This window comes from Tursiops truncatus, chromosome 3 (genome assembly GCF_011762595.2).
Source record: "Tursiops truncatus isolate mTurTru1 chromosome 3, mTurTru1.mat.Y, whole genome shotgun sequence".
Lineage (NCBI taxonomy): Eukaryota > Metazoa > Chordata > Mammalia > Artiodactyla > Delphinidae > Tursiops > Tursiops truncatus.
Window position 1 is genome coordinate 47,773,218 of NC_047036.1, and position 26,203 is coordinate 47,799,420.

General features: G+C 38.2%; 3 protein-coding genes across 8 annotated transcripts in view; 1 reads left to right on the forward strand and 2 right to left on the reverse strand.

Annotated features, from left to right (window-relative positions):
* The window catches only part of NDUFAF2 (NADH:ubiquinone oxidoreductase complex assembly factor 2), a 342,196-nt gene that overhangs the window by 166,617 nt on the left and 149,376 nt on the right, over positions 1 to 26,203 (forward strand). Inside the window, exons 6-8 of one of the 3 annotated variants that reach the window (XM_073802139.1) lie at positions 523 to 676; positions 1,323 to 1,509; positions 16,174 to 16,310. In XM_073802139.1, the coding sequence (XP_073658240.1) occupies positions 523 to 528 (6 nt within the window). In that variant the 3' untranslated portion in view covers positions 529 to 676; positions 1,323 to 1,509; positions 16,174 to 16,310. The other 2 variants (XM_073802141.1, XM_073802142.1) reach the window with 2 other exon arrangements.
* On the reverse strand, positions 19,366 to 22,591 carry SMIM15 (small integral membrane protein 15). The gene has a single exon (XM_073802147.1). The coding sequence runs from the start codon at positions 22,589 to 22,591 to the stop codon at positions 22,367 to 22,369; it is 225 nt and encodes a 74-aa protein (XP_073658248.1). The 3' UTR covers positions 19,366 to 22,366.
* Positions 22,371 to 25,918, reverse strand: LOC101323500 (uncharacterized). 4 transcript variants are annotated; one of them, XM_033852892.2, is made up of 3 exons: positions 24,931 to 25,918; positions 23,522 to 23,652; positions 22,371 to 22,485 (listed from the first exon to the last, which is right to left on the reverse strand). In XM_033852892.2, exons 1-2 carry the CDS (start codon positions 25,623 to 25,625, stop codon positions 23,646 to 23,648), a joined length of 702 nt encoding a protein of 233 aa, XP_033708783.1. In that variant the 5' UTR covers positions 25,626 to 25,918; the 3' UTR covers positions 22,371 to 22,485; positions 23,522 to 23,645. The 4 variants fall into 4 exon arrangements, with proteins under 4 accessions (XP_033708783.1, XP_073658245.1, XP_073658247.1 ...); XM_073802144.1 differs by having other exon boundaries at positions 24,824 to 25,918; XM_073802146.1 differs by having other exon boundaries at positions 24,751 to 25,918.

Genomic DNA, 26,203 nt, shown 5'->3' on the forward strand with positions numbered 1-26,203 from the left:
AAAGAATAAGTAGTAAAGTATACATTAATTTCAAAAAAGGGGTAATATACATCTATATATTGACACCAAAAGATACCTGGAAACTATTAAGTGAAAAATCAGTTTATGAAACAGTATGCACATCTTATTTATAATTATAAATATACATTTGTAAATGACATATATTCATATTATAAATGTATGTGTACTATAGGGGAAAGTATATAATTACATACTCCAGACTTTTCAACAGTGAATATGAAATTGTAAGTGATTTACACTTTGACTTCATAGATTTTTGTTTAAATTTCAGTGTTTGTTTCAAGATATATTATAGAAAAAAAGTGATTTTGAGGGGAAAAAGGAACATTCAAAAGGAGCTAAAGAAAGCTCTGTTTACTCCTTTGGTAGTTTACTATTTCAAGTTTCCTGTTTCTTAGTAAACTCAAAGGGCACGCTGATCAAATGAGAAGGATATGGCAATAGCAGGCAGTTACCAGTTAGCTTATATTCGCTAGTTTATCATTTCTCTCTTCGTTCTAGAATTGAAGCCTCATGAGAGCAGGAACTGCCTCGTGTCCTCTGCTGTATCTCGTGGATCTAGAACAGTGCCTGGCTCAGAGTAGGAGCTCAGTCATATCAAATGAGTATGTAAATGAAAGTGAAAGAGAGGTCAGACCTCAGCTGAGGTCTCTTGGTGAGTGCCTTAGGAAGCCCCTTGCTTCTCTGCCCTTGATTTCCTTTTGCCTTTGTTCTTATTTCTCAGTGACCATTTGGCTGCCCTCCCCCCAGTTCCCATAAGAATTCTCACCCACCTTGTTTGTTCATTTTCCTGTCTCCATTAGGCTGGGACACTCCTGAGCCTTTCTTTTTCTCCTGGCACCAAACCTAAAGGAAGCCTGGCTCCTAGACTACAACTGATGCACAGTTGAATTTACACCTGCTTGCTCACCTGATTGCCTGACCTTTAGAACTCACTCTACAATCCTAATTAATATTCTAGCCTTTTCATTTCTCTCTTAGGAGAAAAAATGTTTCTGTGGTTCCTTCCTTTTATCGTCTCTCCTTCCCACCATGTCATTTCAGTTGGTTTCATCAGCCGCTACTCTTCTGGGAATTCCACTCTCTTCCCGGTATAATTGCTGCAGACAGCCTCAACTGCCTGTCGGTGCTACTCACATTGCCTGAAGTGGGTGTTGTTGTTATTGCTGGTGTCGTGGCGGTTGTTTATCTGACTGCTGCATTTCTAGTTGGCCATGTGGTCACCCTCTCCCACTCTCTACCACTACCTACCCTTTCCCAAGCCTATCCTCTTATTTCTATCTTCTCCAATCCCACAATAGGAAGGAAGATGCTTGGACACTCTTTGGAGGTGTGTGGACTGGAGAGCTCCATTTGAACTGAGGGTCACTTACCCATCTATCTCCCCATAGTACCCTTGCCTCTTTGGGGAAACAGTACCAGCTGTCCCTCTGAGATGTCAGCAGCCTGTTTTCAAGTCTCAATTCAGTCGTACTCACTATGGATGAGGTACTGTGATTGTATCACATTGTATTTTTTATTGCAAATATGCTACACTGTGGTTAAATTGCTTAATATATATACTAGGCAGGGAATATAACCATCATTATAAAACCATTTCTCTGAGGGAAAAGAAGTGTTTTAAGTCCAAAATAATTGGTTTATTTTTCAACTTTCTCCCTTTAACGCCTTCCTAAGTTAGGAACTTTGTATTTGAGTGGTGATATATTTTAAGTCAAATACTTACTGGTTGACAGGTAAAAGGTACACGAAGAAAAACAGAAATAATTTTTTCTCAATTTTCAAAAGAGCAAACTTAGTCAACTTTACTACATTGATTTTTTCAAAAACTAGTGTAAGCTCGCAGGAGTATAAATAAATTTGTACCTGTCTTTTCTCAGTTTTCAAGTTATTAAGACTTTTCTAGCATATGAAGAGAAGGGCTTTAAGTCACTTAGAATCAGAATTTGTTTTATTAATGGAATATGATTTATCATTGATTACTAGCTATTAAAGTTTAGATTTGGACTTATAACTAGGTGTTGAAGTTTAGATTTGGACTTATAACACAACTGCAAAATACAAATTTCATCTGATCTTTCAGCAGTTAGTAAAGTGTATATGCAAAGCCAAATTCATTAATTCAACAAATATATATTGAGCACCTATAATGTGCTAGATATTCTAGGCACTGAGTAATGGGGGGAAGAAGGAGGAGAGGAGGGAGGTAGAAAGGGCAGTCAAAAACCCATTCTCTTTGAGATAGCAGAATATATATATGTACTTACCCTGTGCCTTAGCAATCCAACTTCTAGAAATCTACTCAGAATTATCTGGTAAAAATACATGATTTAGCATAACTCACTATCTGTAAAAGAAATAGTGAATATGACATAGTGAAAGTCTAGAAAACAACCCAAATGTCTATCTGTTGATAAGCCATGGTATGGCTATACAGTGTAGGCTGTCTGCCCACCACACTCCCTGCACCTGAAGCAAGTCCTTTCTTGAAGGGGGAGCTAATCAGAGTATCTCCATGTCTGTCATGGGCAAGTTTGGGATTTGTTCTAAGGACCCGTTAAAGAATTGTTAGTGGGAAGTGGCATGAAAAGTCAGGGGTTGATACGTGGACATTAGATCATAGAGGACCAAGGAGACCTATTAGGAAGCGATTGTAATCTAGGCAAGAAATGTTGTTGGTAATGAAGATGGAGAGAACCACACAATTCAAGATACCTTTTTGAGGAAGAATTGATAGGATTTAGTGCTAGGTGGATGTAGGTGGTAAAGGAAAGTAGGAATAGTTTTAGTAAATATAGCTGTGTAAGGGAGGCTGATTTAGCTTCTGCTGGCAGAAGTGCTGCTTCCCACCATGAGGACATCCCAGTAGCCTCTTCCTCTTCCCCAGATCCTGCCCATGTTTGCCTTTGATATGTCAGAAAGGCTACTTTAAGAGTATGGTAGTTAACTTTCAGAGCTGCCCGTTAGCTGGATGGCCCCTCTCTGTGTATGTGCAGTGGGACGTCACCTTGGAGCTTGTCTGGATCTCAGCGTGTGAAGAATGGGAATAGGATGAGGCCTGACTGAAACTAGGCACAGCTGCCAGGTGTCAGGGGAACAATGCAGTGAGGCCGACTCTACTGAGCCCAGCTGTATGCTGAGCACTGCAGGGGCCTGCTGAGAACTGTGCAAAGCAGTATGAGTAGAGGAAAGAACGCAGTGGAGACAGAAGCTTCCGTTTCAAGTCTAGGCTAATTGTGTGACCCTGAGCTAGTCCTCTGAGCTTCATTGGTCTTGGATATATTTAATTTAAAATGTCCATTAGGCATCCAAGTGGAGACTTCAGTTAGATAGTTGGCTATATGATTCTGGAGCTTGGAGAGTGGTCAGGCCTGAAAGTATAAGTTTGAAATTCTTCAGCATATATAGAAATAATTACCTAGGGAGAAAGTATAGGCAAAGAAGAGGGCCTAGAATTGAGTCCTGAAGCGCTTCAGTATTTTGAGGTTTGGCTAAGAAGAAGGAGCTAACAGTTCGATACAGAATACTTGGATATTTTATAGACATCTCAAATTCAGTATGTCTAAGATGGAACTCCTCTTTTTCTCTGTTTCCTACTATGGTTAATTAATGGCATTATCCATCATCGTTCATCAGAAACTTGGGGATTGTTCTGGTCTCCTTCACTTCCACATACTTGGTGACCAAGACCTTTCTCCTTTTGAATGTCTCAACAGTCTATCTTTTTCTCTCCATCTCACTACCATTGCCTTAGTTCCTGCCCTAATGATTTCTCACTTGCATTTCTGCAGTAGCACCCAAACTGATTTCTCTAGTCCAGTCTTGCCTCCCTCCAATTCAGTTTCTACAGTTGCCAGAGTCATTTTTTTAATGCTAAGTCTTGCTATGGTTGCCAGATTTTACAAATAAAAATACAGGGCAGGGCTTCCCTGGTGGCGCAGTGGTTGAGAGTCCGCCTGCCGATGCAGGGGACGCAGGTTCGTGCCCCGGTCCGGGAAGATCCCACATGCCGCGGAGCGGCTGGGCCCGTGAGCCATGGCCGCTGAGCCTGCGCGTCCGGAGCCTGTGCTCCACAAAGGGAGAGGCCACGGCAGTGAGAGGCCCGCGTACCGCAAAAAAAAAAAAAAAAAAAAAAAAAATACAGGGCACCTAGTTAAATTTAAATTTCAAACAATAATTATAAGTGAGTATGTCCCATGCAATATTTAGAACATACTTATACTAAAGAATTAATTTTTGTTTATCTGAAATTCAAATTAACTGATCATTCTACTCTTCTATCTGGAAATCCTATTCTTGCTTCGAAGTCAGAATATTTCAGGATAAAATCTAAATGTCCTAACATTGCATTATAAGATTCAGCATGTTCTGACCGCTTCATGCCGTATGAACTGCTTACAGTATCCTGAATTTGCTGTGCTGCTTTACTCCTTCATACCTCTAAGTGTACACTTACCTCTTCCCAGAATGCCCCCTCTTCTCAGTTTTCTGGTTAATTCCTGTTGTTAAGACTCAGGCATCATCTTCTCTAGGAAGTCATTTCTAACCCCCTACTCCCCACCCTGTGGATAATAATAGGAACACCAACTTTTCTTCTGCAGTCTCATAACATTCTTTTTTGTTGTTGTTTTTGTTGTTGTTGTTGTTTTTTGTGGTACGCGGGCCTCTCACTTCTGTGGCCTCTCCCGTTGCGGAGCACAGGCTCCAGACGCGCAGCCTCAGCAGCCATGGCTCATGGGCCCAGCTGTTCCGCGGCATGTGGGATTTTCCCAGACCAGGGCACGAACCCGTGTCCCCTGCATCGGCAGGCGGACTCTCAACCACTGCACCACCAGGGAAGCCCCTCATAACATTCTTTACTTGATTTTATCACAGAACTTATCATATAGTAAATTTAATTAATTTTTTACACATCTATCTTTCCTAGATTGTGAGTTCCTTAAGAACAGGGTAAAAAATTGTTTCTTTTAACTCTTTATCCTTGGCACATAGTGGGCTCTCAATGTGTGAATGAACCAATGAATGAGTGAATGAGAAAATAGGAAAGAACCCATAAGCATTAGCCTGGTACTTGGCCATTGGTGCTAACTCAGCTCTTCCCTACCTTGAGTCCTCCAAAAGTCACCGCCTTTGCCTGTCCTCTCTACCCACAAGAAAGCTTCATAAGAGTCGGAGCCAGGTTTTATCCTCTGTATCCCCAGGGCCTTGAACTGTAGGTGCTCAGTATATAGTTATTGAATGAAAAATGCATGAATGAATGAGTATATCTTTCAGGGCTCCAGGTCCTGCTGTCCCTTTCATCGGGGGACAGTATCCTTGCATTAGGTCCTGGGGAGGGAAACCTCTGGCCATGATATTTTTGAATCTTTAGGGCAGATTCTGTATAGCGGGAACTGCAGCTTCTCTAACTTTGTGTCTCACCTTCTTGCCCACCTCCTCTACTTCCCTTTCTCAACCTCGGAGAGAGAAACTCTTTTCTCCCTACAGCAGCTGGCACATAACAGCTCAATAAATGTTAGCAGTCATTCACAGATGGAACCTTCTTTTTCCTCCAGGGCTCCAGCCTCTCTGCCATTTCTTTCCCACTCTCAAAGTCCATGCCCGGAAAGCCATGGGGACCTGACATTGCCTTCTCTTCCAGGGATTATGGTCTTTCCCCTTCTCACGCAAGGGAGCAAGGTTTTCTTTGTCTCCCACCAGGGCAGTTCAATTAAATAGGACTAATGTTAAATGACTCTAATTGTTTTTTTATTAATGTTTAACTGCTAAATTCCTTTTTCAATTAAATGATTGTGTCTTTATGCTCAAAGGTCTTTTTTTAATATATATATGGGAGTTCATTTGTTTTATTAAGGGAAATACCACCTGCAAAACTATTAATGACTTGAGCTCTGTGATTAGTTCATTTTAGTGACATTTTGAGATTTAATAATTAATCTGGCTCAAGTTCAAAGAAAGAAAACTCAATGCCAGAAATTCCTAGCGAGCAAGGAAAATAAACAAACCTTAACAATTGTTCCCTCAAATAACAGGAACCATTGAGACCAACTTCTTGCAATTAGAAGTGTTTTGAAAAAATGAAGGAGAAAAGTTCAAGAAAGCATGTCAAAACAACAAAACTCAGTCTACATTTTCATTATTGTGATTGATCAAAGTCTGTTTGCAGCAGACTTGAATGTGAATAAATTAAAGGTGACATTGACTTGGCAGAGTCACACTAGTGATTGGCAAGAACACATAGCAGGAGCAGCTTCTGTAAGCAGAACTTGCTTGGTTGTTGTTTCATTCTAGTAGATTTCTAGGCAACCCAGCGCTATCATACTAACCTACGCTCTGTCATTTATTTACCATTTTGGCTTCTACTCCTACCCAGGCAAGATTAAATTCATTTTTGATTACTAATCTAGCAGGCATCGCCTCTGGTCTGAGCACAGAGTACCTTTTGGTGATCTCATAACATTTTGGTGACCTCATAACCTCACCTCTTTTTTTCTCTTCTCTCTTTCATACATTGAAAAAGGGTGATATAATAACTTACTATTTCATCCTGGCAGTTCAACTTGTAGAACTAGAAAATGTAGTTTAATTAAACAATTTGGCAATATTTTCAAGCTTAGGCATTGCTACTGCTATTGTTAGGTTTAAATTGTTTCTTGGTATGTTATAAAGTTGACACTGTAAAAAGAATATTCATCTTAGAACATTTTGAAACAGTTACAAATCAAATTCCCATTATAATCATGTTGATTGCTGGGTGGAGTATGTGGCATATACTGGGAGGCTACTTTCTGGAGGAGACCATGTTACAATAACCATATGTCTCTAAGGTTTGAGGACCTGTACCATACTTTATGTCAAGTCTTCACTTAAATCTATTTACTCAATCTTTTTGTATTCTTCAATATATATATATATATATATAGATATATATAGATATATAGATATAGATATTATTTTTTTTTGCGGTACGCGGGCCTCTCACTGTTGTGGCCTCTACCGTTGGGGAGCACAGGCTCCGGACGCACAGGCTCAGCGGCCATGGCTCACGGGCCCAGCTGCTCTGCGGCATGTGGGATCTTCCCAGACCAGGGCACAAACCCGTGTCCCCTGCATCGGCAGGTGGACTCTCAACCACTGCGCCACCAGGGAAGCCCCCAAAATATTTTTAAATAGACCAAAAGCAGTGTAGTCGTACCTTAAAATTTTTAATGTTGATTAAAATAAAAATTATTCATTAGTGTGTATAGTTTAAATTATGGAAAGAAAATGGGGCTGTCAAAGTCAAATATATTTATATTATGTATATCACATGGTCTAGTGAGAGGTGAAAATGTATGGGTAGAGGAGAATGTATTTAGTAATTTAAATATTGTAGAAAGTTGATCTGTTTCTAAGACCAAAACTTTCATTGTATCTTTATTTTATGTGTACTTTGAAAAGTACATATCTACACATCTACATAGTTATTAAAGATATATTTACACTAAGCTTTTGCCACAAATGTATTGGTAATTTATAATTTTAAACTAAAACTTAAAAAAAAATTAGGTTCCTGTTTTTTGTATGTAATATAACTGAATCATTATGAAATGGCCATGGTTTTGTTCCCGTAGAAAGCTAAAAAAGAATTTAGTGACATGGGAAATTTTATCAACATCTGTTAAGACTGACTCTTAAGTCTTTACTTGCTTTTGAATATGGTAACTTTCTAACAATGAAGCACTGTTGAATTTACTTTAAACTGTATTTAGATTTTTTATCTTGGGATTTCTTTTGTATGTAAGTTTGAACGTAGTTATATATGGTATACATGGAGTTCACAAGTACTTGAAACCAAATGGAGACCATTTATAAATACCAAACTCCAGAGGAGTGTGGAGCCAGACTCTCAAAGAAGAAATGGGTTGTTATGTATAACTGTATTCTGCCTGCCATTTTTCCTGGCTGGGTTCATAGCACTTTTAGAACAAACTTTATAATTTCCTAATAAAGAACTGACCATTAGCTCTATTCCATTTCCAGGTCTATCTGTATAAAAATTATAAAATAATTTTGAAGTCTATTATTGTGGAATTTTATCTTTAACATGAATATCACACCATCATATATATGTACATAGAGTGTATTACTGAAATATTCCTTGACAGAAGAATTTTCTCTTTACTAGGCTGAGACTCTAAAGAGAGAAACAGGGTTAGGGGATTGAGCTCCTGAATTATGTCATGAAAACCATTTTTCTTTTTTATTTATACATACATGTGGCACATACAAATAAGCACACTAAATTTAAAAATACTAGTGATACTTTACATAAATTATTAATGACGGGTAATTTTTAATTTGTATTTATATGCCCTTGTCCACAAGGTATATGTGTAATAATAGATATTCCTAAATGCTCTTGTATGTATGCTTAGATCTGTATCCAAATACTCAATTCTGTTTAATAGCGTAGACTCAGAACTGTTCACTCCTTCACCTCTTGTCCAAGTGTGGCCCCAGAGATGCAGAATGACTGGATACCTGAGACAGAAAAATCTTTGGGAAACTGTTTTAACTCACTCAGATATTTCTCAGCCCTTTTCTTTCTCCAGTACTCACTGAGTAATTAAATTTTCTTCCAGTCAAGATGACTTCATCAGAGAGCACTTGTGGACAGCTCTCTCTCTCTTCCCTCAGATGCTAGAGTATGGTTCCAAGGTTCAGGTTTGCATTGCCTTAGTGTCCTTTATCTCTCCCAAGGCATCATCGCAGAGACCTCTAGTCCTATTCTGCCATTTGTTTCACCTCTTTTTTTATAGTCCAAGTATCCAGATCTGTTATAGTACCTCCCACAGCTATAACTGTATATTAGAGCTGATTTCTTCACCATTTCTACACCAAAAGTCATGTGTACTAGATTTTCACATAAGGGACTATATGATTAGATTGGGATAATATAATTCCTAACCTCTTTGAGTCAACATGTTTGAAGACTGCATTTTCAGGCCTTAATTTTTGTCTGTATGTTGGTAGTTTAATAAAAAACAACTTTAAAAATGCTTTTGTGATTACCACACTTAGCAATCTGCAACATGTAGTACAACAACAGGACAGCTACCAAAAGGGCTCTTAAGCAGGGCTCTTAGCAAAGAAGTGGCACTGAAAAGGACTTGAGCTGCAACCTTTTGGGGGCTTGAGTTCTCATCACTGAATTAATAAATAGTGCACAATAAATAACCATTAACTTGTCTAAACTACAAAAACAGGGTTAAGCTTGTTAAATGCATCCAGAGCTTTTTTTTTAATCTTTTTTCAATGTAATCCTACACAAACAATGGTAATTTATAATTTGATGTAGAAAAATATATAAATTCAAACATTTAACACAATACTTTTCACAACTGAGTTTGTCTATTTTTCCAATATTAAGGCTCTGTAAACAACTCAAGCCTAAGCTAATTTGCTCCAACTGAACACCCCTGGTGCCTGTTGAAATGAGAGAGATTGTCACAGAACAATAGTCATTCATAAACAATATACTTAGGAAAAGTTCTGAAATATCAGATTTTGGTACAGCTTGTGCTTTCTCTGTTGTCAGTATGGTTTCTTTCTCTTCTTCCCTGAGATTGGTTGAGAATGATATCCTTCAGTACTTCACTCCAGGGGACTCTTTGATGTGACCTTCTCAGAAACGAGTTAACCTCATGCATGACTTTCTGATTGTCCACCCCACCAGATTCAGCTTCAGTGGAGAAGGGCCATTGTTGACATACTGCTTCAAATCCCAGGCCAGGGAAGCCAGGACAGTGGTGCAAGACATGGAAGGTTTGGTGGGCAGAGGCTCTTTGTCAGGTGGGAGTAGGGAGGGAATGAGGTGTCATCTGTCTCCCAGGTAGTACTATTAATCTGAGTGCTGCATATGGTCACAATAGTCCTCTTGCATTTCAGGCTGTACTTCTCCTCTATTTAGTGGTAACTGACATCTTTGCAAAGGTTGAGAAGTCCTTCTGGTGGGGGTACAGTGATGATAACCCTCAAAATCTATAGCAGTAGTTTCAATGCACAATGTGATGACGCTCCTCATGGGCTCAAGGAGCTGGGAGTGGGTAGACATAAAATCAAAGGGCATTGAGTACCTAGCAGAGTGTCCCAAAGTCTAACATTTTTCCCTGCAATGAAGTCCTTCATTCTGATATTTTTGGCACTATTCATTCCTTTATGTAGGTTCAAGTTTCCATATTGTATCATTTTTTCAACCTAAAGTATTTAATACTTCCTTTAATGTTCTTGTAATAGAAGTTTGCTTGTGACAAAAACATCTTTTTTTTTTTTTTTTTTGTCTGAAAATGTCATTATGCCTTCATTTTTAAAGGATGTTTCCACTGGATATAGGATTCTAAATTGACAGTTTTTATTTTTTTTCAGTGTATTAAAGTCATTCCATTGTTTTGTACCTTGCATTGTTTCTGAAGAGAACTCAATAGTATTTATCTTTGTCTCATAAATGTCTTTCTTTTGTAGCTTATTTTAAGATTTTCTCTTTTATCATTAGTTTTTAGCAATCTGGTTTTGATATGCTTTGGTTTTGTATTTTTCCTACTTGGAGTTTTTTTAGTTTCTTGGATATGTAGATTTATATGTTTATCTATTTGATATATTTTTTAGTCATTATTTTTTCTCCTTCCTCTTTCTTCTTTTTCTGTGATTCCAGTTACATGTATGTGAGACTGCTTAATATTGCCCAACAGCTCACTGAGGCTCTGGTTCAGTTTTTAAGCAATTTTCTCTCTCTTTTGCTTCAGTTTGCATAGTTTCCATTGCCTTGTTTTCAGATTCTTTTTTCTCTTCTTCTGCAGGTTCTAATCTGCTGTTAAGCATATCCATTACATCTTTTATTTCATGTATTGTATTTTTCACCTCTAGAAGTTCCATTTGGTTCTTTTTAAATGTTTCTACATTTCTTCTCTTTATGTTAATTTTTCTTTAAGTCTTTAACATATTTATAGTAGCTGTGATAAAGTCCATATCTATTAATTTCATCATTTCTATCATGTTTCTGTTGACTGGTTTTGGATCACACTTTCCTTCTTCACTTCTTGATTGGATGATAAACACTGAAATAGTATATTGTTTACTGTCTGTGTTTTGTCGTCTTCCTTTTAAAAATGTTGAGGTTTTTGTTTTTTTTTTGAGTATATTAATTTACATGTGAATCAGCCCAAACTTTTGGAGGCTTTATTTTTAAGATTTGTTCAGGTGGATCTAGAGCAGTACTGTTCAATAGGAGTTTCTGCAATAATGGAAATGTTTTGTATCTGTACTTTTCAATATGGTAGCCACTAGTCACATTTGGCTACTAAACACTTGAAATGTGCCTAGTACAATTAAGGAACTAAATTTTAAAATTTAATTAATTTAAATAACAACATTTGGCTAGTGGCTACTGTATTGGACAGTGCAGATCTAGAGTTACCTCAACTCTTGTGCCAATTTACTCTTACTCGTAAGGAGTGATCTTTCTGAAGTCCTTATACTAAATGCCCTGCAGGTTTGGTGAGGCATCTCTGGCTTTTTAGAACTTGAATGTCCCCTAGTCTCATGCAAGCTGCAGCAGTTGTTCAGTTTACAGCTCCCCAGTAGTTATTCTTTAGCCAGAAATTGACCTTCCTGGCCCTGTAGAGTCTCATCCTACCCACATACAGTTTGATACTCAGCTGAACACTCAAGGGTACCCCTATCCAGGTTTCTAGAACTCCGTGTGTGTGTGTGTGTGTGTGTGTGTGTGTTCTGGTACTGTGCCCCACAAATTTCAGCTTCCTCAGCCTTCCTAACCAACCATCTCTATCTCTTTAGCTCAGTGAGGTAACCAGCCTCTGCTTGGGTTCCCTGACCCTGTGCAGCAGCCTCCAGCTGAGGTGATACAGGGCTTATCTCGTTTGTTTCCCCTCTCTCGAGGATCACAGTACTGCACTGGCTGTTGTTTAGTATCTGAAAAGTTTAGTATTTTTGTCCAGTTTTCTAGTTGTTTATGGCAGAAGAACTAGTCTGACACCAGTTACTCCATCTTGTTTTCAAGCCAGTAGATTATGTCTTACTAACACCTCTGTTCTCAATCCAGTGGTAGTGGTTGCTGCCTTTGTTGGAGACTGTAGCACATTAAATTGGAGATTTTTTCATCCTGGCAAAATTATGAATTTTGTTCATTCTTCATAAGGATAGCAATTGATGTAGGGATCCTGCTATTTACAAAATGTTCACAACAAATAGTTATTCAATGTATGTCACAAATTAGTGGGTTAAATTTTTAAGTACTTAAAGACATAAGTATTGAGACTACATTTCTACCCTGAGATGAGAAAGAGGGACAGATATAAGTTTGGTGTGTTTATTTTTAATGGAATAGAATAAACAATCACTATTTAAAAATCCACCTGTAACATCTTCTGTTGTACTATTACTGCCCAATAGCCAATTCTTTCCCAGTCTTTACAACAGCCCATAGAAGAAGGCAGTACTGTAATCTCCATTTCACACAAGGAAACTGAGACACAGAGAGGTTAAGCAACATTAACAGGGTCACAGCTAGTAAATGGCAAAACTGAGATTTATATGCAATTTGTCTTGCTTCAAAGCCCATGTTTTTAACTGCAAACTTTCAGAAGGTCTAACAGTGTGAACAGTATGCATATGAGTATTTGAGATGTAAATTTTATGTATACATAGTCACTGTATTCCCATTTTCAGATAAAGAAACTGAGACTGAACAAAGTTAACTGACTTTCTTGGTGTCACAGAGAGTAAAAGGTAGATTTGGGATTGCAACTATGTGTTTGGGTCAAAGAACTATGTATGTGGATAGTCATCAGAGTTCTGTTTTTTTTTATGAAAAAGTGATATATTGGAAACAAAAATAGGGGTAGACATTACGTAAGTCATGGTATAATGCAAGTGATAAAATCCATACAACTATTTTTTTTTAATGTGAAAGAATACTGACAGGGTGAAAAGTGGTATGCAAAAGGATAAATATTTGCTTTAAACATACAAACATTTATGTGAAGACCTACTTACCCTTGGTTTATCCCTAAAATGCTGAAACAAACAATGTTTTTATTGATATACATATTGAGACTTAACGTGATGTTTCCAAGGAAATAATGTAAGGGAAAAATCCTTGCTTTATAGTAATTTCTGCTATGAAATAGGCTTTGTTACAGAATTACTTCTGTTTCTCTTTTAGTCTACAAATTCCTATTTTTTCCACCTAACTACTTTCATTTTATCTATTCCAAATATTTACAAAACTAGATTTCCTTTCACAAATGATTTATGTTCTGTGTAATTTTTCTGGAAGCTGTTGGCAGGGGTCTGGTAACCATTAGTTTAAAAAAAAAAAAAAGACAAATTCTTTTCTAGGAAAAACTATAGTCTCCATGTTTTTCAACTCTGAAATCTTTAATCTTCATATTAAAATAATTAACATATTCAGATTGACTTTTTATTGGCCTAAATAGCTCTTATAAGAAAGAAACTACTTGGCAGAGTAATGATGAGTAAAGAGAAATTATATGAAGGCAGGAATAAAGGAAGAACAGCTCTCTGCCCTCAGTTTCCTTTCATGCAGAAGGCATAGGCTTGCACCAGCTGTAAGATTGCAACAGTAGAGCTGAAATCCCTAAAGGCAATGTGACTGATGCTCTTATACCAAGCCAAGCAAGCTTTATACCAGCTTCTCAGTAGTGTCTTGCTCCCTGTGGTGGGCTACTAGTGCAAGTTCAACCCTCGTGAACCTTTCATTCTGCTCAGGAGAAAGAGCCTCCGGGCTGACACACCAGTTCATAGAGGGTCTTGAAGAGTCTGGAGATGAAGTGAAGATGAGATGGCCTCAGACTGAAAAATATTTCCACCTACTTCCATTATTTCCAGTATCATATTGAGGGGTTTCTTTTGTGACATATGGTCACCCCACCTGAGAATTCTACAGAGTATATGAAAGGCAAAGCCAGACTCTCACCCTCACTCATAGCAGCTGTCCCTAAACTCATAGTTACTGTGGTTATTAAATTACTCATAGGGAATTGATCTGTTATAGAAATTACAAGAATATTTATAAATATGCCTTCCCTCACGTTTGCTTTAGGAGAGGTTTCATTAGATGGGCCCTTCTTTGTGTCTAAAAGTCTATAACACTACAATCTCCTCAAATCTTTTCCTGTAAGTATAGACCATTATTTTAAATGTGATTTTAAATATCAGGGTTTACCTTTTTGGAGAACTATTATTGCTTGAAATTCATGTTAGAAACAGAAAGATTGCATCATATATTTAAATAACCAGATGTGTCATTTTTTTTTAAAGGAACCATTGTTTTAAATAAATTTATTTAATTTTGGCTGCATTGGGTCTTCGCTGCTGCGCTCGGGCTTTCTCTAGTTGCGGCGAGCGGGGGCTACTCTTCGTTGTGGCGTGTGGGCTTCTCATTGCGGTGGCTTCTCTTGTTGCGGAGCACGGGCTCTAGGCGCGCAGCCTTCAGTAGTTGTGGCACGCGGGCTCTAGAGTGTAGGCTCAGTAGTTGTGGCAGGCGGGCTTAGTTGCTCTGCGGCATGTGGGATCTTCCTGGACCAGGGCTTGAACTCGTGTCCCCTGCATTGGCAGGTGGATTCTTAACCACTGTGCCACCAGGGGAGTCCCAGATGTGTCAATTTTTTAAATGTTGAAATTTTAAAATAACTTGGGAGAATTTGTTTTTGTCAATGTTGTCAGATATTAGTTATGTTAACATTCATATTATAAATAACAAATATATTCTTTTTTTTTTTTTTTTTTTTGCAGTACGTGGGCCTCTCACTGCTGTGGCCTCTCCCACTGCGGAGCACAGGCTCCAGACTCGCAGGCCCAGCGGCCATGGCTCATGGGCCCAGCCGCTCTGTGGCATGTGGGATCCTCCCGGACTGGGGCACGAATCCGTGTCCCCTGCATCGGCAGGCGGACTCACAACCACTGTGCCACCAGGGAAGCCCAACAAATATATTCTTAAAGAAAAATCAGAAAATACAGATAAGCGAAAAGAACATTTAAAAATTTCACTCAGGGAATTCCCCGGCAGTCCAGTGGTTAGGACTCTGCCCTTTCAATGCCGAGGGCGCCCATTCAGTCCTTGGTGGGGGAGCTAAGGTCCCGCAAGCTGTGAGGCGCAGCCAAAAAAAAAAAAAAAATCCACCCATTTAGAAATAATTAAGATAGAAGAGGAAGAAGGAATCAATAAAGGTAAAAGACGTAATTACTATTCATCTGTTTTTAAGATGCATATCTTCAAATTTTAACATCTCTGAAATCAGGATGTGTGAAGGAGTTTGCCTTTTTTAGTGGTACCTATAACAGTGATGCATCTTAAATTTGATGGTCTTGTATTCAATGAAATACAGTAATAGGTTCATTGTTGTTCGGGGTATAGATCCTTACAAATAGAATAGCACATCTGAGTGACAAAACTGCATTGCACAAATTGCTTGCACTGATTTGAGGAAGCATTTCCAATAGCAAAGTGCCTCTCTGGAACTGGTGTCTAAGGCTTGCTGAACTCTGATTCCGTTTCTGTCCTCCTCTTCACTGCCATACCACTCCAGAGGCGAAAGGGAAATAGATGGGACTTGGTCCTGGCGCTAACCATGCTTTAAGTCCCACAGAGAAGAGACTGGCAGGAGCATCCTTCTGAGGCCCTCTCACCTTCACTTCATCTTCAATAGAAAGTACAAATCACTGATTAGTTTTTGAGGCAGTAAATAGCTGTTACATTTAGAAAATCTTTGGTAAGAGTGACTTTTATGCTTTTGTGTAATATTTCATGTTAAGTGGTTTGTTTCACTTACTGGGTAGTAAGTATTTCTATTTCATTATCCCTCTCATCTTTTTATTATAGTATACAAGGAGATAGCTGTTTAATTCAAAATAACATCACTCTATCATTATATGGCTTTATATAAAGCTATATAATCAGATAGCTTTTTCAGACTTACCCTGTACATATCTATATATTATTTAAATGCAAGGCAAGTATCATGTATATATGTACTTAATTTTTTTTAGCTATTTTATTTTTATAAAACCTGTAGTTTGAGTTTTCTTCTAACTAGGAATTTAATGATTTCTTCCATTTATATATGCATGCAGGAAATAATGAAGAATGAAAAACATAAAGAAGAAATTAAAACCAAAGACTTTTATGAAAAAGAAAAACTCCTCAGAGAAGAGAGCAGCAAGGAACACTTGGCTCCACCAGTTCAAACTCAGATTAAAGGGCATGCCTCTGCTCCGTACTTTGGAAAAGAAGAATCCTCGGTGGCTCCCACCAGCACTGGTAAAACCTTTCAGCCAGGATCCTGGATGCCACAAGATGGCAAGAGCCACAATCAATGAATGCACTGTGGTAAAATCATTTCATTTATATATGTATGTGACTATTTTAACAAGTAAAAGTAAAAAGTTACTTCGTATTTTCTGACTGTACAATAGTTCTCTATTCCAGTAAACTTAAGAACTTGTTTTTACTATGCATAAGAAGTGTGAGTTTATGAACTATAGGAACCTAACTTCTTTTAGACTTAAATCCTTCACTTGATTTAGTCTTCATTCTGTTTATAAATTTGCTTAGTTTTTTTCCTCTTTGAGTTGCTCCCTTGAGAAGTATCTTGTAGCTGTAAATGCTCAGTACATTTTAGATCCTTACAATCATTTAGAAACCACCCAAAATATATCTTGGTAGAAAATGATAAGGGTAAATATTGAACTGTCCTAAATGATCAAATATAAAAGGAGAAGACTGCTATTTCTGTAGAGGCACTCTGTAAGATTCTAAAGAACTAATCAAAAACATGAACTTGGATAAAACACATGGAGGCCAGGATAAAAACACGTGGAGGCCAAGAAAATTTATTTGATAAATGAAAAACACCCTATGATATAGTAGATGGGACAAAAGCTATTTTATGGTGGAATTGAGGTTGGAGTTTTAAAGAAGAATTAGGACCAATGGAAGTAGACAATCTATCACAAAAGTCTGAAAAGATGGTAAACAGAGAAATGGTACAGTAATTGCAGTTCTGTGAGATTAAAAATTACTTTGAAGAAATAGAAAATAGGGCAGAGTTCTCAGAACGTGATTCCACTGATAGTGGAGATTACAGTGATTTCTATATTGGAGAAAATTATAGACAGATGACAACATTAAAACAGATTATATATAAAAGTGTCATACATTTTCTGAAGTGCACAACCAAGTTTTTGTTGCTAACAGAGTTCTAATTCTAATATAGAGGTCTTCTAACAGTGTTTGACATTGTAGCAACTACTCAATAAATATGGACTGAGATTTTTACTTAATATTAGAAGGTAAAAATTTTAATTGCTTAAGAAATAAACTACAGAAAAATACAACTTTATAAAATGTTATACTGAAACAAGTAATCAAATGTAATCACCATAACACTCATGAAATGACAAAAAAAAAAAGCCCCTAGGTGGTAATATTAATGTTCCAGCAGCCCTGTTAATATCAAGTTAATCATTCTGTCTCTTTACATTATTCCAAAGTAGTATTACATTTTACCAAAGAGGCAAAAAAGGAACTAGCTATTAGGCAATATAAAAAGAGATAAAATTTGTTGTATAATTGACTGTAAAGTAAGATGTTCTTGAACCCCAGGTTACAGGAAAAACTGTAAATTCTAACATGCTAGAATAGAATGTGTCTACTACCAAATTCCTATCAGCTTATTAACTGTATTCTATATACATATTTTACAAAAGTTTGTTGTGTAGGCTGTTTATAAATATCTTAATGTATGACAGAATTTACATTAATTTTAATTTTTATGGTTTTCATTTTAAAATACCTGTTTCACATAAAAGAAAATCTTAGCCAACAGTTACGTTACATAAGAAGGTGATACTGGCCCACCCATTATTAGTAAAGTATGAACTTTCAAAGTGATTTTGAGAATAAACTTTGTAGTAATCCATCCACACTCCTTTCCTCAAGACTAACATTTTTAGGATGACTGGTTTACACTGTTAGGTGGTATCAGAACAGAGTTCTGAGAAGATTTAGTCCTACATAAAAACTGAACTATAATCTTGGCCTAATTAAGATTGCCTTTCTAAACAATCTTGTGTTTATATGTGGCTTTTAAGCCAGACACATGCAAAGCAGAATCAGAGTTTCACATAAAATATTCACTTGTCCACCATATTTCATATTTTAAAGTTATATTTGGGGAATTTATAAGTTTTTTTTTTAATGAAAATGTTTTTCTTCATCTTTTCAAGACAGACTCCAAAACCCATGCAGATTTTTAAATTTCAAAAGTTAAAATGTTCATTTTAAAATAATTAAATTGGGGCTTCCCTGGTGGCGCAGTGGTTAAAAATCTGCCTGCCAATGCAAGGGACATGGGTTCGAGCCCTGGTCTGGGAAGATCCCACAGGCTGCAGAGCAACTAAACCCACGCACAAGTACTGAGCCTAAGCCCTAGAGCTCACGTGCCACAACTACTGAGCCCACGTGCCACACCTACTGAAGCCTGCGAGGCTAGAGCCCGTGCTCCGCAACAAGAGAAGCCACAACAATGAGAAGCCCGCACACCGCAACCAAGAGTAGCCCCCACTCACAAACTAGAGATCCCACGCACAGCAACGAAGACCCAACACAGCCAAAAATAATTAATTTAAAATAATAATAATAATTAAAGTGTCATACATACCTTAAGTTCTCTCAGATAAATCCTTCCTGACTTCCTGTGCCTCTGCTATACATGCATATAGCATTTTTTCCCCCAAAGGCCTTATTATACAAACTGCTCAGGTATACATGCGTTGCCTTTTGGGTTTAACCATATAAATCTAGCCTATTAGCTATGCCTTGGATATCTGAAGTTAAAAATCAAAAAAAATGGAGGAAATAATTTTTCCCCATTATGTTATCCTTTTGCATTCCATTTTTACTGATTTCTGGCTCTCATTTACTTCCTAATTTCATCAGCCTTGACCCAATACCATCATACTGACTTTTTTAATGCTGTCTCATTAACCACACTATCTAAAATGTAACCTGAATTCATTTAGACTAGGCTTTCTCAAACTATTTGTGTTCTTTGGGGGAAAAGAAAAGAGTCTATGATAGTCAAAGAAGGTTAAAAGACTCCAAGAAATCATGAAGAAATGAATTGTCTTATCTTGTGTTTCCCAAACTTTTGGTATTTGAACACGGAATCCCCTTTAATGTTTGAGAAATACAGAATTTGTCCTTATATGTTACAGATATGAAGTAAATCAGAGTGATCCTATAATCAGTTGCAAACCTGAAAGCAATCATCCCTAAATAGGTATCAGACTTCCTCTAACTTAAAACCAGATGAGGTATAAAGTGCCCCTAACAATGGGTGACGAGCTGTTACTTAATAGTGGATCTCAACATTGGGTTTCTAGCTTACAGCATCCGAACTTATTTCAAGTTTGCTCACTGTAATTTCAGGAAATAGGTTTAAAATCCCCTTGCACATCTGATACAGTAACACCATGCTGAAGTTTACCACGTGGACGCTATGGATCAAATTCTGATGCACAAACTTTTTGGTGGTAAAATGTTTGTTATAGGCAGCTTGTTTTTCCTTCAAAACCAGCCATAATTGATTATATTAGTTCTAAGAACTTCAGAAACAACATAATATGTAGGCAGTTTTTAAAAGAGTTATTCTGGGTAACAGTAAATGGGATTCTTGTAACCATAACAGTATGTTACAATAAAAGATTGATTTTTCTGAAGACTCTCAAAACTCATAATACACAGTCCCCAACTTAATTTTTCAACTTTACGATACACATTCACATTCAACAGAAATGTTGTTTGAGTTTTAATCTTTTCTCGGGCTAGCAGTGTGCAGTAGGACACTTGTGATGCTGGGCAGTGGCAGGGAGCCACAGCTCCCAGTCAGCCATGCAATCACAAGTTAACAACCGATACCCACACAACCATTCTGTTTTTCACTTTCAGTACATTATTCAGTAAATTATTTTCAGCTTGCAATGGGTTTATCAGGATGTAATCCATTTTAAATCGAGGTAGCTCTATAGTCTCTAATTTATACCACCCCCCAACACACACAAACATATAGACACATATTATAAAACCTTGTTGATCTCAAATGTATAAAAAGGCTCCATAAATTTTGGGAAAAGCTGAAGAAACAATAAATGGCCTATGCCAAACAAATACAAAATTGTATTAAGACTAACAGGGACTATAGAAAAACCTATTTTAGTTAAATACCTTTAAATTGTCACAATGAGCAATGAAACCATAGCTTTAGTGGATAACTGTAAGTTTTGTTTAAATTTCAATGACAATATAAAAAGCATTATCCTAGATCACCTGAATAACTAATTTGTAATTAAACACTGAATTATTTCAGTGCTTGGAGCTGCAATGTGTTGATCACACTGGCACCAAGTAGGAACTGACAACCTAAAATAACAGTAATAAGTATTGTTCAACCAGTCCATAAACATTCTCAGAGGTCCTTAGGTTCTCATATTTGAGAAACATTGCTCTCAACTTTTACAAGTACAGTTGACCCTTGAACAACATGGGTTCGAACTGTGTGGGGCCACTTATACACAGATGTTTTTAGTGGTCAATACTACAATACTACATGATCCAGGGTTGGTTGAATCCACGGATGAAGAACTGTGGCTACAGAGGGACCTCGGAACTGCAGATATGGAGGACCTGCATATAGGAAGGAACAATGTATAGGGAGGGTCCACTATAAATTATACAGGGATTTTCGACTGCAAGGGAGGACTCATGCTCCTAACCCCACAAAAAAAAACAAAGCCCAGCGTGGTGTTCAGGGGTCAACTGCATGCTTATCTATAAATGAAATTTGTAACCCTCTGAAAAGTCTAACTTCTATAACATATTTAACTTGAATTATTACTCCTCCCCCCACAAAAAAAAACAAAGCCCAGGACCTCTTTATAAAAATGTATCAAATTTATTTCAATATCTAGTTTCATTTTTAAGTTAAAGCTTTTAGACAATTTTTTTGTAATTTAAGATTCATTATCAGGGGTGAGGAAAACATTAATAAGCTATTAATTACTGACAACAAAATTATTAACCATGCATTTCTAAAAGCCATGTTAAAGAGTAAAAAGTTCCAGTTATACTACTTAACTGAAGGAAATATCCTTCAGCCCTTTATTTCTAACTATAACACATTCTAATTTTGACATGATTTACACCTTTTTCACCCAACTAATACTATGCTAAACAAACTTTTTCCAACTGTTAAGCCTTTCTTTACCATTTATGAAATATGACTTAACTGTTACTCTTTCAAAGTTCCTTAAAAGAGATTTGAATTTTAATTTTCACCATGAACCTGTTTGATCAAAAAAGTAAAGGACATCACTACCACATGAATTAAAGAATGGAATGAAAAACAAAAGTGGTATTATATAATCAGCAAATTATTTGATAAGACATTTTAACTACTTCACATTTCTACTTATAGCACAAGTGAGAATGAACTGGTTCCAAGGTACTACAAGGTTTGGCATTTTTACTCCAAGCTTTAAATCATAGTGTTGATCTACTCAAGTCATCTCTAAGAAAATGGCAGTGTTCATAAGTACAAAAATTGTTATATCCAGTAAGTGGTATTCTACATGGTCAAGATAATAAGAGAATTCTTTATAAAATTAGATTTTTAAAAATGCAGAATGTCTGGTAATTACCAGTATCTCAAAAGCTAAAATGAGAAAAATACAGAAAATAGAAGTACTCGTTGAATAATACTTTGCTTTGAGGAAGCCAGAAATGATTCTATTTCAAGAAATAAGTAATAATGATAAAAGATGTGATTAACACACTGTATCTCTTTTAAGCCAAAGCATGCTTTTCACCTCAGGACAATTCTGATTTTTACATTCTTAATCTCCTTTGTCCAGAACAGGACCCCATTTTAAGCCATTATTTGAATAGAGTCCATAATCTAAAGCCATTTTTCTCCACAGGATGTTTTCACTGTAGTACATATGCTGCAAAAAGGCAAATGACTAAGTCAGTTATAAAGAATCTGTAGCATAATAAATGCCAATTTACAGTAACTGTCAACAGACTTCTACACCGAAGCCTAAAAGTTGCTATAGTACAGGTGAGAACTAACATGATTCTTCCACATGCTCAGACTTCATTTACTAAATAATACTGTCACAAGATCTGAAAAGAAACCTTAATGGGTCCTTCCAAAGCTGCATAATTTTCCAGATGATTTTCCTCTGGTTGCAGAGCCTGTTCATTCCTTCAATCCTTTTTTAGTCGTTTAGCTTTTGCAATATTTTCCTGACGTTTTTGTTTCTTCTTTTGCTCCTTTTCCCTGGCCTCGATCATCTTGGCCAATTTCCAAGACAGTACAGCACTTGCTAGAAACAATGGAGTTAGGGCCAGAATAACTGTTGTAAGGAAGCCATATGGGTCCTTTGCAGCCCATTCCACAACATACTCAGCCCAAGCCTTTATATCAAACATCTTTGTAGAGGCCTTAGGAAAGCAGGGGGTGGGGGGAGAGACAAGAGAAAAGCCTATGTGGTTAATCAAATTTTGAAAAAGGTACCCCATACAATTCAGTTAACTCAGAATTCCATTATCACTCAATAGTTTGGTTGGTTGTTTTTAAAAAGTACTAATTAGTACTATTTTAATAAGGACTAATGTTTCTTGTAAGAAAAAATAATTCACCTAGGACAAACAGAAGAGTGACACTTAAAAGATGTGAAGCTATAGAAGATAAAAGGAAAAACCATGTGGAATCTGTCATAAGGACTAGGCATTCTCATATGCCTCCTATATTCAAGACAAATTTTATTTAGCAGCAGAGTTTTCAAAGAATTTTGAGTTTTATGTGCTCATTCCAGGAAACAGCTGAATCCCATTATGTCATTTTTTTACATAGCCTTAGTTCTATTAAGTGCTAATTAACAAAAGTACAATCATCAAATTTGCTATTTGAAAGCCACAGAATATGTGAAATGCCTGGAGAAAGGGAGGTAATGGATGGCTGTTTCCAGGAATGAAAAGAGAGGGTAAGGGAACCATAATATCCATTCATATGCAAAGAGTTCTATAAGCAAAAGGTGACATGCTATTTTATGCCCTCTTTCAGCTTTGAGGACTCCTATTTGAGGACATAATTAGTAAATGAGAACAACTTTAATAGATGAGAAAATTAACCATTACAGGTGCCATGCGTTTTGTTCCGTTTTGAGTTGGTAAGGGAGGGCCATCTGGCAAATGAGGATGTTGTGGATTTGAGTGACATTTTCTATTTTGCCCCAGAGGCTTTTCAACCTTCATGTTTGTGTTGATCTCTATTCAAAGTGGAGAATCAGAATACCTGGGGAGGAATGGGTGTATATACAGTCACTTAAAATTTCAGCTGGGATTTAAAAAATCATCTACCTTATGCTTTGAGTAGTGATCTCTAACTTTGTCCTGGGATTATTAGCCAATCACAATTTCAGATGACCCTTGGTTGGCTGTCTTCTTTAGCTCTACCATACACTTCTGAGAGAATGCTTAAATTCTATATACTGGTTGGGTTGAAAAGAATAGATAAAAGAAAAACGTTAAAAGTCAACTTTAAGGAATAATTATAATACAATTTTAAATGGTAAATTCTCTATATGCAACCTATAAATGACATGTAAAATCGCCTGGCACATTAAATACATTTAATATCTATTTTTTTCTAATTTTAATAAAGAAATAATTACACAATGGTAAATGCCCTGTAAGAAAATCCTAGTTACTGGAGATCAAATATTTTACTAAATTACTTCAAAAATAAAATTATTTACGAAGTTCACCAACATATAAAATAAGTTAGCTCACTGATATGTTACAGCATATCCATTCCCAGATCTTGAACTTTTTATACTAAAAAAGTCAATTATTTGTTTATAGGGTTAAGTATACAATCGCAAAATCAAACACCGCTTTACTCTTAAAAGGTTTTTTTTTGTCTCCCTATTATACAGTTTGTGTTCTTTATAGAAAACCCAGATAAGCAAAACAAAATATATATCACCCACAATCCCATCACCTACATAAAACTACCATGACTGGTTTTAATTACATCCTATCTCAACTTCTTCATATTTTCAACTGAAGACACATTAAAGTACCTAAGATATCGTTAAATATCCTAGCCTCCCCACCCCATTCGTAGGCTCCCACCCACACAGTCGAGCCCAGGCTCTACGGATATCCATCTGTTTCTTCAGCTTCTCCAACCCAGTAATGAATTAACTAATGCAAGATTCAGAGATGAGCAAAAGAACTTTGCAATAAAGAGTAAAGCGGAAGTGAAGGACCCGATTATGGCCGAGTTTCAGCCATTAACACAGAGAAAGGAGTTACCGTCCACAGGACACAAACCTCCCATGCACCTCAATTTCGGACCCCAAGCGCACGCGCCTCCCACACTCCAAGGAATATTTTCTTCCTTCCGAGAAGGATCGGCCGGGCTTGATCTCCGGGCCAGACCCGCGCGGCGCCTAAAGCTGCAGCTGATGGCACCTCACAGCCATCCGCACTTCCCCTCCTTCCTTGTGTTTTCCTCGCTCACCCTTCCTTCCTCACCGCACCCGGCCGCCCGCCCCTGGGGCCACGCTCCCCAGACCCTCCACCTCGGCGAGCGCGGGCCCGGCGGAGCTCGCACAACGGGCGGCCCCCGGGAATCAGAGGTCGTCCCCGCCACACCTTGGGCCGTCGGCGCCGTGGCCGCCTCCGCCGGGCACGGGGGCAAAACTGCGGCTGCGGCCACCACCGGCCTCCCCTACAGCGCACCCGAGACCGTGGGTTCGTACCCCCAACTCCCAACTAGCCTCCAGGCCGGAAGCAGGAAGGCGGAAGCCGCGGCTCTCCCGACCCGCCCACAGGCCGGCCCTTGCCTGGATCCGGCCTGAGGAAGTCGAGGGGCCAGTTTCCGGCTGCGCCATTGCTGTGTGGGGCCCGGGACCCGGACTTCGAGCACGCGGGGAGGGCGGGGCGGCGCCCGGGTTTCCGGGGAGCGGCAGGTGAGGCCACGTGGGGCTAGCGGCGGCGCCCGGCTGGTCGCTGGCTCGGATCCCGAGTCTCGCGCCTTCTGTCGGGGCGGCGTCTTTCCTGAGGCTCGGGTGGGCTCCGGCCTTCGGGAGCTGGTCCGGAAGCACGGAGGGCCCCCTACCTTTGCCCCCGAAGTCAGCCGGGGAACAGCCGCTCCCCTGCAGGAGCCCGGCCGTGGGTGGAGGGCCCCGGTGGGTAAGGTCCGTGACCCTGGGAAACTCCAGCCAGAGAGCGGCGGCAAGAAAGGAGTTGGTTCCCACAAACCGCCCAGAGTCAAGGTGAGGGTGACACTGCGACTCTTGAAGGATTCTAGCGAGTTCCTCGGGTTCACACTCCACTCTTTGACCTTCTCATCTTCGGGTTGGACAATAGTTAACGCCTCACGTCGAGGAGACAGAGCAGCAGCTGGACCGTGGTGGGTCCATCGAACCTTGTTATTAAGGGAAAATGCAGCCATGCTGTGTGAAGAGGGGTTTTTAATTTAAGAACTTAACTCTTTCACAAAAGCATGATCGATACTTGCCCAGAGTAAACTTGATAAATAAACTGGGCGTAGAGTTCCCACCGAGGTACTTGTTCTTCCAATACACAAATAAAGGGATTCAAAAGTCAACAAGCAGAAAGAGTGAGTTAATATATTGTCTTCTAAACTAAAGGAACTGAGAGATTAACTCTGGTTTGGTTGGTGATCAGATTTTGTGGTCTCTTGCACTGAACTGCTCTGTTTGACTACCTCTTCAAATGTTGCAAGAGCTCTTCACTGTTGCGTGCCAAATAAAGCAGGTTTTTATTCTTGAAATGCTATAGAATGTTCTCTTTGAGGCGCAAGTTTTGACATGTATAACTAGTTTAGGTATAACAGTAACTATTATTTACCAGGGAACAGGCTTTTGGCAAATAAGCTAATGATGTAAAATACTGTTTGTTGGGCATATGTTAATGTTTGTATGTTGTATTAGCAGCAGTTGTTTTCTTATTCATTCTTGTTTGAAAACTTGGATGATGGTTTCAAAGCTTGTGCTGCTTGGACCTATC